General features: G+C 42.9%; 1 protein-coding gene across 1 annotated transcript in view; it reads left to right on the top strand.

The window, feature by feature from the left end:
• LOC132114734 (NLR family CARD domain-containing protein 3-like) overlaps positions 1-14,355 on the top strand; it is a 54,943-nt gene extending 40,588 nt beyond the window's left edge. Inside the window, exons 9-10 of the mRNA XM_059523023.1 lie at positions 10,926-11,341; positions 14,264-14,355. Coding sequence (XP_059379006.1) covers positions 10,926-11,341; positions 14,264-14,355 — 508 coding nt within the window. The remainder of the gene's footprint in view (positions 1-10,925; positions 11,342-14,263) is intronic.
• The last annotated feature ends 3,572 nt before the right edge of the window (positions 14,356-17,927 follow it).

The following is a 17,927-nucleotide window of genomic DNA, read 5'->3' as shown; positions in this document are numbered from 1 at the left end:
CTGTAAATTACCACAAATCAAACAGTGGTTTGTCCAGCAAACGGCCGTAAGATTAACTTATCAACTTTCAATAAAGTTATCACTTCTTATAATTCAAGGAAAAATATTTTCTGGCCGTGAAAACATTATCCTATCATTATGAAATTTTGGTTACTAAAAAGTAAAGAGCTTGTATCTAAAGATCAGACATTTCATTGACTCGTGATGTGAGCGCTTAGAGGCAATCATGAATATATATTGGTTTTTAATAATTGAACTAATAATACATCAAACTACAAATCACACAATAGTAAATACGCGTACGACAATACAGACAGTAAACTTTGTACAAGACATAACGGAATCCAAATGAGGGAGAGAGAGAGAGAGAGTGAAGTGAAGTGAAGTGACATTCAGCCAAGTATGGTGACCCATACTCAGAATTTGTGCTCTGCATTTAACCCATCCGAAATGCACACACACAGAGCAGTGAACACACACACACTGTGAGCACACACCCGGAGCAGTGGGCAGCCATTTATGCTGCGGCGCCCGGGGAGCAGTTGGGGGTTCGATGCCTTGCTCAAGGGCACCTAAGTCGTGGTATTGAGGGTGGAGAGAGAACTGTACATGCACTCCCCCCACCCACAATTCCTGCCGGCCCGGGACTCGAACTCACAACCTTTCGATTGGGAGTCCGACTCTCTAACCATTAGGCCACGACTTCCCAGAGAGAGAGAATGAGTGAGAGAGGATGAGAGAGAGAGGTACGAGAATTAAGCGTGATCACAGAATTACGCTCAGTTATGCAAACTCACAGACAGTAACCCTTGAAAGACAACAACGAATCAAATCACCTTGAAAAGGTAATAGACAAACTTTAAGCAGCATTTAAATCTCCATAGAGAATGATACTTGCATGTGGTCACTTTGTGACTCGCCAGACCAGCGTGTGTGTGAGCGTGCTCCTTTGTAGCTAGGCGTGTTCTTTCGTGTCTTCCGGGGCTTCTGCGGAATAGTGCGATATTTGAAAGGTCCAACAAACGTAATGATTCGTCTTCCTCGTGTAGAGAGGAACTTAGTAAGTAAAAGAAATGAAAACAATGGAGATGAAAGCAACGGAGATGAAAGCTCCTGAAAGAGCCATGAGAACAGGCTGTTCTCTCATCCGCTGTGCGGAGATCAACGGAGATAGAAGAGGACCGAGAAGTCAGAGGGACAAGAGAAGAAGGTCAAGAAGGATAAACTTCCTTGGTCAGTTCTTATGGCTTGACTGGTTCACGCCTCTGTTTGCATGAACAACCAATGAACGTCCGCGATCTGAAGCGGGAAAAATGTTCCTCTGTCTCTGGGGAACCACCCACTCTAATAAGTTATGGCTTATCAGATTTCAGCAGTGATATTCTAGCAAGTTCGTAATTGCAGATTAATACATTTAACACACCTTTACTATAGGTGGATAGTTTGGTCACAACATGATGATTTCACAGACACCAAAAATGACATATATAACTGATAGAAACACAATGTTACATTCATATGCAGAATTACACACACGATAAAATTGTAGATACTCCAATTTTTGATTATGGAAAACATCTAATGCACCAAAAAGCAATACTCAATACATTTAGAATACATTGAGAAAGGGTACCAGTTTAGAATACATTGAGAAAAGGTACCAGTGATCTGGCTTTGCTGTTCTGTCAGTTAGGTCATAAAGTTTTACGACCTGGTCAGGGGGGTAGGTTTACAGAATCATGACTCTTTGTGAGAACATTCTTTCCAAAAACATTTCCCATTTACAAGTCAGCAAATTATAATCCTCACATAACAGGATTAACCATTTTATGCAACATACAAACCTATTCAAAATACATATTATTAAGGACTTACATAAAGAGCGTAAAGAAAAGTTTGTTTGTGTGTGTGCTTATATGTGTGTGTGTTGTGGAATGTGTTTCGTTTCTCCTTTGAGGGTGCTCACGTGACTGTTGAATTTCTCGTCCAGTGTCGTAAATAATTTAATTCCAGCCAGGCTGGCGCCAGGCCAGGCATTTAGTTTAGAGAGAGTTGGGTTTATATGCCTGAATTCAAAATCTACAAGCTTTGGGTTTGCATTGTTTTAGATTCAACGAACCGTGATTCATTAGTTCAGAACCCATGAATCGATGAACTGCATATCCGTTACATAATAAATGAAAAGAAAACAGATAGAATAAAAAATGAATAGAGCAAACTAGTGTTAAGAGTTTTTTTTATATATAATTTTATAAAAAATGAAAAGAAAATAGAATACAAAAAGATTAGATAAGGTAGTTAGATTTTTTTTTTAAAGAATAGAATAGAATATTGTAGAATAGTGAGTGCTAAAGTTAGAGGGTAAAATAAAGATGGAAGAGATGTGTTTTAAGCCGATTCTTGAAGATGGCTAAGGAGGGAACATTTCATTTCAAAGTCCGTAAAAGTGACTTTGTGCTTCTTTGGGATAGCACAATCAAGCGACATTCACTTGCAGAATGCAAGCTTCTACAGGGTACATAAGTCTGAAGTAACAAATTTTGGTAAATGGGTGCAGAGCCAGTGGTAGTTTTGTAGGCAAACATCAATGCTTTGAATTTTATGCGAGCAGCTATTGGAAGCCAGTGCAAATTGATAATCAGAGGTGTGACGTGTATTCTTTTCGGCTCATTAAAAATGTATCTTGCTGCCATGTTCTGGATTAATTGTAAAGGTTTTATAGAATTGCCTGGAAGACCTGCCAAGAGAGCATTGCAATAGTCCAATCTGGACAGAACAAGAGCTTGAACAAGGAGTTGTGCAGCATGTTCCGAAAGAAAGGGCCTGATCTTGTTGATGTTGAATAAAGCAAATTTGCAGGGCTGAACAGTTTTAGCAATGTGGTCTGAGAAAGTCATCAATCATAACTCCAAGGTTTCTGGCTGTTTTTGAAGGAGTTAAGTTGATGTGCCCAACTTTATGGTAAAATTGTGATGAAACAATGGGTTTGCTGGAACCACAAGCAGTTCTATCTTGGCAAGGTTGAGTTGAAGGTGATGGTTGTTGTAGTGAACCAGACAAATTAAAGAGTAGATCAGGACTGTGGTTGAAACACGAGCCGAATTCCTCAGAAAGGCAACAGGAGGTCGTAAATCATTCCTAGTGCCAGAGTCAGAAGCAAGATAACCAACCAACCAACTCTTTCACTCTTTCCAACTCTTTAACATTTTTCAACATTAACACCACTAGAACAACTATTGACAATTTCAATTCGGAGAAGAGATTGTCAAATTTGGGGCAAGTAATCAAGATGCAACACCGGCCAGCACATGTAAACCCATGAGAGTAATAAACAAGATCCTTGGATTGAATTCCCCCCACCTAGCAGAACCAGACTGAAATTCCTAAGGGGACCTCTTAACCTCTGGTCCCTTCAGAACATCTTTTGTCAGAGAATGGCACAGAAACTGTCTTTTCTATGTATAGATGGACCAAAATTAACTCAAAATGACTTATAAATGAATATCAGTCCATCGCTTAACTCCATATTCATTTATATGTAGCCCACACATTTGGCTATCATGTTTATAATCACTTATTGTGTATGTCTTTTAATAACTATAGGATAGCTTAAGGATTCATATTCCTGTTTAGCATGTTTGTGCTTCAATCTGCTTGCTTGAAATGTTTCTAACCATCAGTTATTTGTCAAATGTATCATATTGTTGTTATAGGAATCATGTCCAAAATTAGACCATGCAAGAGCGGGAAAATTCGGACCACGTGCTTGATAAGATAACATATGATTTATGATACCCAGAGCCAAAACAATATATAATTGGTCAAGACAACATCAGTTTAAATACTCAGGACACCATCAAATTTTGATTTTAGTTTGGTTTTAGCTTCCTAGCTTTTGCTTTTAGTCATGCGTTTAATCATCACTGTAATCGTTCTTTGAGCGCGGTTCCAGCGTGCTTCGGCCTGCACGCCTGCTGCTACTTAGCCACGATGAGAAGAAACACCACCTAGTCTCGTCAAACTTTACTTCTGTTCTTTTACTTTAGTTTCTTTTCTTTTCTTTTATTGTCATCACTCAATGGCTGGATGTCTAAGTGGTGCCCACAGAATAACATAGGTTTCATAGACAATTGGACGAGCTTTTGGGGCAGACCTGACCTGTTTAAAAGAGATGGTCTTCATCCCTCCTGGGGTGGCGCCACTCTTCTCTCTAGAAATATGGCAAATAGTCTTAGTGTTTATACCTGACTAACTGGGGCCCAGGTCAGGAAGCAGACAGACTGGCTAAACCAACCGTCTGCTAGCTGCCTCCCATCACAGAGGTCAGTTAATTCTCAGCACATAGAGACTTTTTCACCTAGATATCACACTATAGAGACTGTGTCTGTTCCCCGAACTAGAAAATACGAAAAAAGGCCAAACCAAGTTAAGATTAACAATTTGATTGAGGTTCAACAAATAAAAAACAGAAGCAATATGGATAAACAAATGATAAAGCTTGGCTTATTGAATATCAGATCCCTTTCTACGAAAACACTTTTTGTAAATAATATGATCACTGATCATAATATAGATGTACTCTGTTTGACAGAAACCTGGCTAAAACCTGATGATTACATTATTTTAAATGAGTCCACCCCCCAAGATCACTGTTATTGTAATGATGAGACAGAGACGTTCGGATCCATGTGCAGAACTTTAATGATGAGAATGGTCAGACCGGCAATGATCAGTAACGGCATCAGGTATGTAGGGATAACCAGAATCGATAACAGAAACAGGCAGATGTCGGGGGCAAGCAGCAGAGAATCAGAGTCGGTATAAACAATCCAAAGGTCAGGTACAGAAGGAAAACACAAGGAAAACGCTCGGAAACAAGACTGGCTGGCTAAACAAGACTTCGCAGAGAGTGGGAGTGAGTGTGCTGCTTTTATGTCTGTGTAAATGAGGTGCAGGTGTGGCAAGGAAATTGGCTGATGAATGATGTGCAGGTGTGGCAGGGTGATTGTGATGCAGTGACTCATGGGGAATGTAGTTCAGGTGTGGTGCAACAGATGAGAGGTGCTAGAGTCCAAGTGACATCTGGTGGTTGATGTGGAATGGTCCTGATTGGAGTGCCCTCTACTGAAGTTCATGGGCACTCCATCTAATGATTGTGACATAGCCCCCACCCCAAAAGAGCGGCTTCCAGACGCTCAAAACAATCTGGAGCAGAGGCAGAACAGGGGGAGGGATGGAGGGCCAGGTCCATGAGGAAGTGCAGTGGTCGAGGACCGGGGCAGAACAGGCAGAACTGGGCCTAACATGGAGATCAGGAGCCTCTCCTGGACCTGACATGGGAAACAAGGGCCCTTCCTGGGCCTGACAGGGGAAACATGGACCCGCCATGGGCTTAACTCGGGAACAGGAACCCGCCATTGGCCTAACTCGATAACAGGAACCCGCCGTGGGCCTAACTCGGGAACGGGGTCCACCAAGGCAGAGCAGGAGGCGTTGGAGCCCACCAGGGTGGGGTAGACGACCAACACAGCTGAGAAGAGGAGACAAAAGCCCTCCAGGGTGGAGCAGACGACCACCACAGCTGGGAAGAGGGGACAGAAGCCCACCAGGACGGAGCAGAGGACCACCACAGTGGAGTTGATGGCACAGGAGAGCAAGTCTGGTCAGGTGGGACTGAAACAGGCAACATAAACAGGTTAATAGCGGCCTCTGTGGCCGTGTTGAGATGGTAGCTGGCCTCCATGGCCATGACAGGGCAGGCGGTGAGTTCATGGAGGACCTCCGTAGCCATGACCGGAACGAATGAGAGCTCATAGACGGCCTCCATGGCCGTGACAGAATAGGACGAGAGCTCTGGAAGTGCGGCTGAGATGTGACGAGGCTCTGGTAGATCAGTGGTGATTTGACTGGATTCATGAAGATCGACTGGGAATTGACTGGGTTCCTGAAGATTGACTGTGACTTTACTTAGTTCACGGAGGTTAATGGTGACTTGACCTTGCTCATGAAGATCATTGGTGACTTGCCTTGGTTTCTGAGGATCAACTGTGACTTGACTTGGCTCAAGGAGGTTAATGGTGACTTGACTTTGCTCATGAAGATCAACTGTGACTTGACTATGAAGATCAGCTGTGACTTGACTTGGCTCATGAAGATTAACTGTGACTTGACTTGGATCATGAAGATCAACTGTGACTTGACTATGAAGATCAGCTGTGACTTGACTTGGCTCATGAAGATTAACTGTGACTTGACTTGGCTCATGAAGATCAACTGTGACTTGACTTGGCTCATGAAGATCAACTGTGACTTGACTTAGTTCATGAAGATCAACTGTGACTTGACTTAGTTCATGAAGATCAACTGTGACTTGACTATGAAGATCAACTGTGACTTGACTTGGTTCATGAAGATCAACTGTGACTTGACTTGGCTCATGAAGATCAACTGTGACTTGACTTGGCTCATGAAGATCATTGGGGACTTGACTGTGCTCTTTGAGGATCGACTGTGACTTGACTTGTTTTCTGAAGAACGACTGTGACTTGACTCTGTCCTTGAAGATCACCGGTGACTTGACTCTGTCCTTGAAGATCACCGGTGACTTGACGCTGTCCTTGAAGATCACCGGTGACTTGACGCTGTCCTTGAAGATCACCGGTGACTTGACGCTGTCCTTGAAGATCACCGGTGACTTGACGCTGTCCTTGAAGATCACCGGTGACTTGACGCTGTCCTTGAAGATCACCGGTGACTTGACGCTGTCCTTGAAGATCACCGGGACTTGACGCTGTCCTTGAAGATCACCGGTGACTTGACTCTGTCCTTGAAGATCACCGGTGACTTGACTCTGTCCTTGAAGATCACCGGTGACTTGACTCTGTCCTTGAAGATCACCGGTGACTTGACTCTGTCCTTGAAGATCACCAGTGACTTGACTCTGTCCTTGAAGATCACCAGTGACTTGACTCTGTCCTTGAAGATCACCAGTGACTTGACGCTGTCCTTGAAGATCACCAGTGACTTGACGCTGTCCTTGAAGATCACCAGTGACTTGACGCTGTCCTTGAAGATCACCAGTGACTTGACGCTGTCCTTGAAGATCACCAGTGACTTGACTCTGTCCTTGAAGATCACCAGTGACTTGACGCTGTCCTTGAAGATCACCAGTGACTTGACGCTGTCCTTGAAGATCACCAGTGACTTGACGCTGTCCTTGAAGATCACCAGTGACTTGACGCTGTCCTTGAAGATCACCAGTGACTTGATGCTGTCCTTGAAGATCACCAGTGACTTGACTCTGTCCTTGAAGATCACCAGTGACTTGACTCTGTCCTTGAAGATCACCAGTGACTTGACTCTGTCCTTGAAGATCACCAGTGACTTGACGCTGTCCTTGCAGATCACCAGTGACTTGACGCTGTCCTTGAAGATCACCAGTGACTTGACTCTGTCCTTGAAGATCACCAGTGGCTTGACTCTGTCCTTGAAGATCACCAGTGACTTGACTCTGTCCTTGAAGATCACCAGTGACTATTCTTGACTCTGAAAGGTCAATGGTGACTAGCCTCAACTCTGGAAGGTCCACAGGAACTAGCCCTGACTCTGGAGGGTCAAAGGTGACTAAGCCTGACTCTGGAAGGTCGACGGCGACTAACCCTGACCCTGGAAGGTCCACGAGCACCTGACTTGACTCTGGAGGTTCCACCGGAACCTGACTCAACTCTGAAAATTCAACGGTCACCTGATTTGAATCTGGAAGGTCCACAGGAACTAGCTCTGACTCTGGAGGGTCAACGGTGACTAACCCTGACTCTGGAGGGTCCATGAGCACCTGACTCAACTTTGGAGGGTCCACGAGCACCTGACTCGACTCTGTAGGGTCAACCAGAACCTGACTCAACTCTGGAAAGTCAATGGGCACCTGACTCGACTCTGGAAGGTTAACCGGAATCTGACTTGATTCTGGGGAATCAACTGGAACGTGACTCGACTCTGGGAAATCATCAGGGACCTGATCAATGGTGAGCTGACTAGACTCATGATGTTTAACTGTGGTTTTACTTGACTCTTGTGTGTTAGTGGTGACTTGACCTGACTCTGGAAAGTCGATGGGGACCTGACTTGACTCTGGAAAGTCGACGGGGACCTGACTTGACTCTGGAAAGTCGACGGGGACCTGACATGACTCTGGAAAGTCGACCATGGCTGCCATCTTGCACAGCGGTGCTGAGCTGGTGGCCATCTTGTGCAGCGGCGCTGAGCTGGCGGCCATCTTGAGCAGGGGCGCTGGGCTGGCGGCCATCTTGTGCAGCGGCGCTGGGCTGGTGGCCATCTTGTGCAGCGGCGCTGGGCTGGCGGCCATCTTATGCAGAAGCTCAGGTACAGGGACCACCGAACGGATAGGAGCTGGATACCTTGGAGAAGTGACCTCCTCAAGTGTAAAGGGAGAGCCACAAAACTGCAATACAAAGTCAATAAACTGTCCCAGGGTCCAGCTTGGGTCTTCTTCTGGTAAACTTAAGCTTATCTTAGCGTCAAGACCACTCCAGAAACAGTCCTTTACCAGATCCTCATCCCCAGGCAAAAGGTGACTATACTGGATGAATTCCTCCACAAAGAGCTCAATTGGTCGGCCATCTTGAAAAATGGAGCAAAGCACACCTACAGGGTTGAATGAACTTTTAGCTGGCTTCATACCTGATCTGGGGTTCAATAAAGCTGTTGGATCCTGGTTTGGCGAAGTCTTCTGTAATGATGAGACAGAGACGTTCGGATCCATGTGCAGAACTTTAATGATGAGAATGGTCAGACAGGCAATGATCAGTAACGGCGTCAGGTATGTAGGGATAACCAGAATCGATAAAAGAAGCAGGCAGATGTCGGGGGCAAGCAGCAGACAATCAGAGTCGGTATAAACAATCCAAAGGTCAGGTACAGAAGGAAAACACAAGGAAAATGCTCGGAAATGTCAGACTGGCTAAACAAGACTTTGCAGAGAGTGGGAGTGAGTGTGCTGCTTTTATGTGTGTGAAAATGAGGTGCAGGTGTGGCAAGGAAATTGGCTGATGAATGATGTGCAGGTGTGGCAGGGTGATTGTGATGCAGTGACTCATGTGGAATGTAGTTCGGGTGTGGTGCAACAGATGAGAGGTGCTAGAGTCCAAGTGACATCTGGTGGTTGATGTGGAATGGTCCTGATTGGAGTGCCCTCTACTGAAGTTCATGGGCACTCCATCTAATGATCGTGACAGTTATAAACATGAGCAGCGTCTAAAAGGCAAAGGTGGGGGTGTTGCTTCAATTTATAACAACGTTTTCAGGATTTCTCAGAGGGCAAGCTTTAAGTATAACTCGTTTGAAGTAATGGTGCTTGATTTAACATTATCCAGAAACTAGGGCTGTCAGCGTTAATGCATTAATCGCGATTAGTTAAAAACAATCCATAACGCGTTTTTTTTTTTTATCGCATTTCAGGTAAGCCGTTTTGTCCCTTTGACCAGCCCGTAGTCAGCCCCTTTGGTTTGTGAAGCGGTAAAAGGTGATGGATAGAAAAAGTACGACCGGATTATTAAACAACCTGTTTAACTTTAAAAAAAAATCAGACGGTTCCGTTGACAACACTAAGGTACAATGCAGCATTTGTTTCAAGGAGTTCAGCTACCATCGGAGCACGTCAAGTCTAAGTTACCACCTCCAGGCGAAACACCCCGGTGTTTCACCTGACGCCTCCCTGCCAAGCAAGCCGCAGCCCCGCCAAAGAACTATTCCTGAGTGCGGGCGTCGCAGCAGACCCTTGGATGAAAATAAGTTAACCACAGCAATCGCCAGATGGGTGGCAACTGATTGCAGACCAGTCAACATTGTTGAAGATTCGGGTCTCAGGGATGTAATCAGGTTGGCAAGTTCTGAACCGGCTTACACGTTACCATCGCGGGGAACAATTGTTGCTCGCATAGAGGAGCTTTATGAAGCTGAGAAACAATCTAAAATCAATCTCCTGCGAAATGCAAATGCTGTGGCATTAACCGGGGATCATTGGACGTCAGTAAGCAACCAGAATTATCTTGGAGTTACTGCACACCACATAGACGCTGACTGGAAGTTGCATTCGTTTGCTTTAGCGGTTAAACACTCAGAAGAACGGCACTTTGCAGAAAAATGTGCTGAACAATTTTCTGAAGTTGCAGAGCAGTGGGAAATTGCGGGGAAGGTGACAACAATTGGCACCGACAGTGCCCGTAATATGACAGCAGCAGCAAGACTCCTGCCATATGAGCACATGCCGTGCGTTGCGCACAGTTTACAAAGATCGATCACAATGTCACTCCGTGACAGTGGTCTTGAGAATGTCTTGGCAAAATGCCGCAAATTGGTTGGACATTTTAAGCATAGTCCAGCAAATGCAGCTGAATTGCGAGCACAACAAGAGGAGTTGGGACAGCCACAGGAGCCCCTCGTCCAAGATGTTTCCACAAGGTGGAACTCCACTCTCAGCATGATCACCCGGCTTCTGAGAAACAAGGACGCTGTCAAGGCTACACTTGAACTCCATCAACAAAGAGGCACACCAGCCATGCTGACTAATGCAGAACTGGAGAAGATCGAAAAGCTTGAAACACTCCTTGAACCATGCAGGTAAATATTTTGAATTTGTTTTGTTGAAAATTAAAATGTGACTGATTTATTAGTCTCTCTTTAATCATTTAGTTATTGTTAAAATTAGATGCTGCTGCTTTTGTAGCTTTAAACATTGGTTATATGTATATGAAAAGCACTGTAAGATGAAGAGGAGGAAGGCCTACACACATGCTCTAAAAATTGAGTTTTTAGAATTTTATTTCACTGGAGCTTAACTTCATCCTTTTTTTTTTTTTTTTTTTTTTTATAACTGGTAATTGATTGAGCTTTATGTTTCTTGGCAGATATGTGACTGAGCTTTTGGGAGGAGAACAGTACATATCCTGCTCCGCGGTCCTGCCTGCACTGTGTCATTTGTTCCGGTTGATGACTGGTTCTGACGATGATCCAGGTTATGTGCTCCGGTTTAAAGCAGCCTTCACATCTGACCTATCAAAGCGAAAACAAAGCACCAATCTCCAGTGGTTGAAAGTGGCAACAGCGCTTGACCCCAGATTTAAGGATCTGAAATGCCTTCCCAGATCTGAAAGGGAGGAAGTCTGGAAGTTGATTAAAGAGGAGAGTGCCCAGCAACCTGAGCCTCGTAGAGAACCTGAGCAAGGTCCACCTAAAAAGAAGATGCACTTTCTGTTAGCTGCTGCATCAGATTCAGATGATGAAGAAGACCCAGCATCTGACACGTCTGTGGATCGGTACAGAGGTGAGCCCAGCATCTCCATTGATGACTGTCCATTGGAATGGTGGTCTGGACACGCAAGGGCCTACCCAACCTTGGCACCTCTAGCACAAAAATATCTGGCTACACCTGCAACAACGGTACCGTGTGAAAGACTGTTCTCACTCTCTGGTCACATTTTGCAAAAAAAGAGAGCAGCACTGTCCACTGCTAATGTCACCAGACTGGTGTGTGTTAGCAATTGGGTTAAAGAAAAGAAATAGGAGAGACAACTTAGAACTCAGATAGTTCTGAATCCCATGTCCAATCATGCACTATTTTTCATTTAATCTTACTGTCATTTGGACTTTTTTTTCATCCATGTTCAGCACAGGTTTTTTTTTTTTATAATTTTATTTTCAAAGGTTTTCTGCATAACAGTCACAGACAGACACAAGCCAACAAGGCAGGACACAACAATACAAAACAAAACAAAAACAATAACAATAACTGCCAGTTCTTATAAAAGATACCAGCATGTATCTATAATCCAGTCCAAGAACTGAAAAAAATGTCCACAGGTTCTGATGAGTAAGGGTTCCATGGTTTTGGGAAGAAGTGAGGTCAAGGAAGCCCAAAGTTAAGGGCAGAGTCCCAGCACTTGATTGATGGCTTGAAATGAAAACAATTCACATAATGAAAATAGGAAAATAATACATAATAATATCAAACTTCCACCTGAGATTCATCCTGTCTCTTAATATAGTCAGTGAAAGGCCCCCAGATCTTGCAAAACCTGCGCTGGGTGTTTGACAAAGTGTAACGCAGCTCCTCCAAGTATAAACAGGATACCATATCATTCAACCACATCTTAAAGCAGGGAGGGGACACAGATTTCCATTCCCTTAAAATAATCCTCTTTGCTATGACCATACCAAACATGGGGGCCTGCTGTAGGTCTATAGAAAGAGTTAGTGAGTATGGGGTACAACCCAATATTGCAAAGAGGCCATCAGGTTTCAATGGAGTTTTATATATGACACTGTACAAGTTAAAGATTTCACCCCAAAAGGCTGTGAGCTTGGGACATGCCCAAAAAAGATGACCCAAGGTCCCATCACTGGCCTTACATTTATCACAAGCGGCAGAGACAGAAGGGAAAATCCTATTCAGTTTGGTTTTTGAAAAATGCAGACGATGGATAACTTTAAACTGAATAAGCTGAAGTCGTGCATTGATAGAACATGCTTTGATTCTCTCTAATGCTATTGACCAGAGCCCATCATCAATCTCTTCTCCTGTGTCCTTAACCCATGCTTCTTTAATGTGAAGAGAGGAGGTAGCCAATGGAAAAAGGGCAACAAACTGTGAAATCAAACCTTTGGATGTGGGTTCACGCGTAAGAAGTCGATAAAACTCGTGTTGTGTGGGTACTGATTCCTTTACAAAGCTTCTAATTTGGAGATAACGGAAAAAATGGCTAGATGGTAGCAAGTATTTCTCCTTAAGTTGAGCGAAAGATGCTAAACACTTGTCAATATAAAGATCACTGACAGTTACAAGGCCCTTCTCTGTCCAGTGTGCAAACACTGAGTCCATTAGACCTGGCTTAAAGGAAGGGTTATGACATATGGGAGCAAAAAATGAAAGCTCAGGGAGATTCAGCACACCCTTAATTTGTCTAAGAATCTTCAAAGAGTTTGATAAAATAAAGTCACCTTTAAGCTGTTTGATAGATGAATCAGGATTTGAAAATAAAAAGGCACCGAGGGAAGCTCCAGAAAATGTTTTCAACTTGTGGGACTCAATCAAAGGCCATTTGGGGCAGAGGTTACTCTCATCATTAGTGCATAGGGCATGATACCAGAATACCCATGCTCTGGCGTTACATGCCCAGTAATAATGACGCATAACAGGCAGGCCCAAACCACCTTCAGTAGTAGGTTTCTGTAGGTGCGCTTTAGAGATGCGGGGGGGCTTGTTGGCCCATACAAAGGGCAAAATGATAGAGTCTAAAGATTTAAAGAAAGCAGCTGTAAGAAAAATAGGCACATTTTGAAAAAGATAAATAAATTTGGGAAGTACAGTCATCTTGATAATATTGATACGCCCTATTAAGGAGAGGGGGAGAAGTTTCCATTTATCTACCATGACTTTAAGCTTGTCCATCAGATCGAGATAATTACATTTAAAGAGAAGTTTGGGATTTTTGGTGATATTGATACCTAAATATCTGAACTGATCGTTGGAGACTTTGAATGGCAGATCCTCAAGATATTTAGAATCCAGGCCATCAGATAGGGGCATGAACAGACTTTTGTTCCAGTTAATAGTAAATCCAGAGAATTGACCAAAGGATTTTATCAGATCAAGTAAGGGGGACATGGATGACCTAACATCTGACAGGGTCAGGACTACATCATCAGCATATAAGCCTATGGTACACTCAGATGAGCCACAATTTATTCCACTGATTTGAGGGCTGGCTCTAATGGCTATTGCCAAGGGCTCAAGGGCCAAAGCGAAGAGCATAGGAGAAAGGCAGCAGCCCTGCCTAGTGCCACGACCCAGCAAGAATGAAGGGGACCTATCATAATTAGTCAAAATAGAGGATTTTGGACGTGCATATAGCATTCTTAACAACTTCATAAATGTGCCACCGAAGCCAAATTTTTCAAGGGTGGCAAACATGTATCTCCATTCGACTTGGTCAAAGGCCTGCTGGGCATCTAACGATATGACAGCAGCGTATGGTAACCTATCAGAATACATAGCATTTAACAGGCGGCGAGTGTTAGAGAAAGAAAATCTGCCTGGAATGAAACCTGATTGATCCGGGTGAATTAAGGCACTGATATATTTACTTAATCGATTTGTAAGAACTTTTGCAATAATTTTCTGGTCACTGTTCAGCAAACTTAGAGGACGGTAAGATGTGACATCAGTGTCAACCCTGTCTTTTTTCAGGAGAAGACAAACATGCGCTTCATAAAGCGAGCTGGGAAAAATCTCATCCTTCAGAGAACACTTTACCATACGAAGAAGGAGTGGGGCGATGATGTCTATATGTGCCTTGTAAAATTCTATACCAAATCCATCAGGACCACAGGCTTTGCCATTAGGAAAGGAACAGATAGCTGTTTTGATTTCATCCAATGTGATATCAGTGTCCAGATCCTGCCTTATCACCTCATCTAGAACAGGGATGTCCAGTGCGTTAAGAAAATCTGAAATCTCAGCATCGGTGGACTTAGACTTTGATGAGTATAACTGGCTATAAAAGTCAAAAAACCTGTCATTAATTTGTTTAGGGTCAGTTAATAGCTGCCCGGTTGGAGATGAGACTTTATGAATCGCCCTATCAGCTTGCACGCCTTTTAACTGCCTAGCAAGTAGCCTGTCTGCCTTCTCACCCAGCTCAAAGTGCTTTTGTTTTAATTTACAAATATAGTGCCTGACCTGTTCGCCAAGAATATGGTTATACTCATATTTTATCTTCAAAATGTTTTTAAGGATATCCTCAGATTTAGACCCTCGGTAAGAATCCTCCAGTGCAGTAAGTTCAGTTTCAATTTCAGAGAGACGCTTCTGCCTAGCTTTTTTACTTGCTGACTGATAGGAGATTATGTGACCTCTCATAACAGCTTTAAAGGACTCCCAGAGGGTTGAGTCTGAAACAGCACCATTGTCATTATCCAGCATAAAGTCTGACATCCTAGTAGAGATGTATTCTTGAAAGCAGTTGTCTGAATACAGTATGGGGTTAAACTTCCAGTTATACTGACGTGTATGGAGATTGAAATCAATCCTCATGGTCAGAGGCGCATGGTCTGAGACTAAGATGTTATGGTATGTGGAGCTGATGACTCTTGATATTAGTCTAGCATCAACTAAAAAATAATCGATTCTGGTGAAGCTACCATGCACAGATGAAAAAAAAGAGTATTCTCGGTTTATGGGGTGCAGATGTCTCCATATATCAACTGTATCTAGCGATTTAATCAGATTATTAAGTACAGGTACAGACTTCAATTGTGGGGCTGCTTTAGCGGAAGAACGGTCTGCCTGAGGGTCTAAATAGCAATTGAAATCTCCTCCAATAATTATATTGTGAGTGTTATGTTCCGCAGCAAGATTAAAAATTTTGCAAAAAAATTCAGGGCTGTCAAAATTGGGAGCATAAATATTCAAAAGGACCAATGGTACAGAATTCACTGTTCCAGAGACGAGAAGGTATCTTCCACCTGGGTCAGTTATCATGGACTTAAATATAAATGGAATAGTTTTACGAATAAGAATTGCTACCCCTCTCGCTTTAGAAGAAAAAGTAGATTGGTAAACTTGTGACAACCAAACAGCTCTCAATCTCCTCTGATCAGTTGGGCCAATATGGGTTTCTTGTAAGAAAGTAATATCTGATGACAAGGACTTCAAATGTGAAAATACTTTACCCCGCTTAATGGCTTTGCCAAGACCTCTACAGTTCCAGGATGTAAAAGTAATAGGACTTCCTCCCGACCTACTTGACTGATTATCCTGCATTAAAATAAAAGTATAACAGACAATTTGAACTGGCACAAGAAAAATATAGATCTGGCAGATTAACAAAGAACACATAAACACACCCCAGAACAACCCCAGAGCCGCAACAAAGAACTAAGCGGCACATCCCAAATCCCGATTGGAGACTGCCGGGTATAACAGAGCCAACTAAGCAGTTAGACTAAAGTCGACAGCTCCGCGATCTCCTCTATTGTAACGTACATCTTATACTGCAGCATAGAGAAAAGAAAGAAAATTAAAATAAAGTAAAAAAAAAAAAAAAAAAAAAAAAAAAAAACATTTAAAAAAATAATAATAAATAAATAAAAAAAAAAAAAATAAATAAAAAAAAAATGAAAAAAATAAATTGGACAGACCAAATAATTTCTACTGCAATTGGAAAGAGTGCAAATGACAATATGCAGAACGCATAACTTCAGTGATAAACACAGCCGGCGCATCAAAACACATTAGACTACCATAAGATAAATTTCAGCCATCTATGCAATAGGGCTATGGCTATTGCAAAATACACAAACAACTAGTCTGACTCTTTGTCATTTGTGATAGAGTTGGCAAACCGTTCTGCAGCTGCTGGTGAGTCAAAGACGTTCACTGCTTTGTTATAGGTCACTTGAAGTTTGGCTGGAAAGCGCATGGTACACTTGGCTCCAGCATCGGCCAGCTTATTCCGAACACTGTTGAAGGCTTGACGTTGTGCTATAACCTCTGCAGTGAAGTCGGGAAATATTGACACCCTCTCATCCTTGTAGCTAAGCGGTGCACGCTGTCGGCTTAGTCGTAAAATATTCCTCACGTCTCTGTCGTTATGAAGTTTTGCGATGATGACCCTGGGTGGCTCTTTTTCTTTTGGCTTTGGCTTAAGGCTGCGATGAGCTCTATCTATTTTGACCGGTTTGCTGAAGTTTTCTTGGCCAAGTATCTTTGAAATCAGCTCGGACACAAACTCAGCTGGGCGGCTGTTTTCCTCACCCTCCTTGATACCAACGATCCTAATGTTGAGCCTGCGTGAGCGTCCTTCTAGGTCGTTGAGCTTAGCGCTGAGACGCGTGTTGGCTGCTTGAAGTTCCTTACAAGTGGACTCTAGAGCCGTTATGCGGTGGTCGGCGTCTGTTAGAGCCTCATCCATGCCATCTATGCGACGTTCCACTTCGTGATGTTTGCTCTGTAATGTAGCCAGGTGTGCATCGATTGAATCAAGGCGTCCCTCCATAGTCTTTTTGAGGTCATCAACTAGCTTGGAAACACTAGCTAACTGCTCTTCTCCTTGCTTCGTGATAGCGGCTAGTATTGCTTCGTTGCTAGCCTCAGCAGAGGATGCATTTTTCTGGCTTTGAGCTTTGCTCCTTTGCATGTTCGACGTTAAAATGAGCCCACTAGACTAGAATGTAACTTAAACGATAGTCTATGACATAAAAAACGATTGCTGCAGTATACATTCAATAAAACAAGAGGATTATACACGGAGCTCCACAAAAGTGTGACCTACTCCATTACGGCACACTAGCGCCCCCCATCATGGTAAAATGCTTTTGAAGCGACTCAGAAAATGAAAAGACTCATGTTCAGCACAGGTTAATTACAAGGATGACATTCTTCATTTAAAACTAGAAAATGTTACAAATATCCCGCTGTGGCCGTCAATGTTTTAGACTGTTCTGTTTGTCATAAGCGAGTTAGAAATTTCCTACCAGTGTTACATATTACTTGATTGCTGTTATTTCCAGCTAGGAATTGTTTTGCTAATAATGTTATTGTTTATTTTTGAAGTAGCTTAAGAGAGTGGCCTGATAAATGTAATCTCTCAAAGTAAGCACTGCGTTACTTTATTCCTCCTAATATTTGGAAGTTGGTCTACATTGCACTTTTTTTTTTTTATAAAAAAAGTTCAAAAAGGAAATTTTGTGTTCTTTTGATTCCCAATGAAAACGCTGGTAAGACATTCTACATTATGGGCTTAGAACTGCCTTGATATGCAAAATAACAGAATTTTACACGTGCAATTCAAACCGCGATTAATCGCAGTTAACTAAGAAGCTTCAGCGATTAATTGCGATTAAAAAAATTA

This window comes from Carassius carassius, chromosome 34 (genome assembly GCF_963082965.1).
Source record: "Carassius carassius chromosome 34, fCarCar2.1, whole genome shotgun sequence".
Lineage (NCBI taxonomy): Eukaryota > Metazoa > Chordata > Actinopteri > Cypriniformes > Cyprinidae > Carassius > Carassius carassius.
This window is presented reverse-complemented; position numbering and strand designations above follow the sequence as displayed.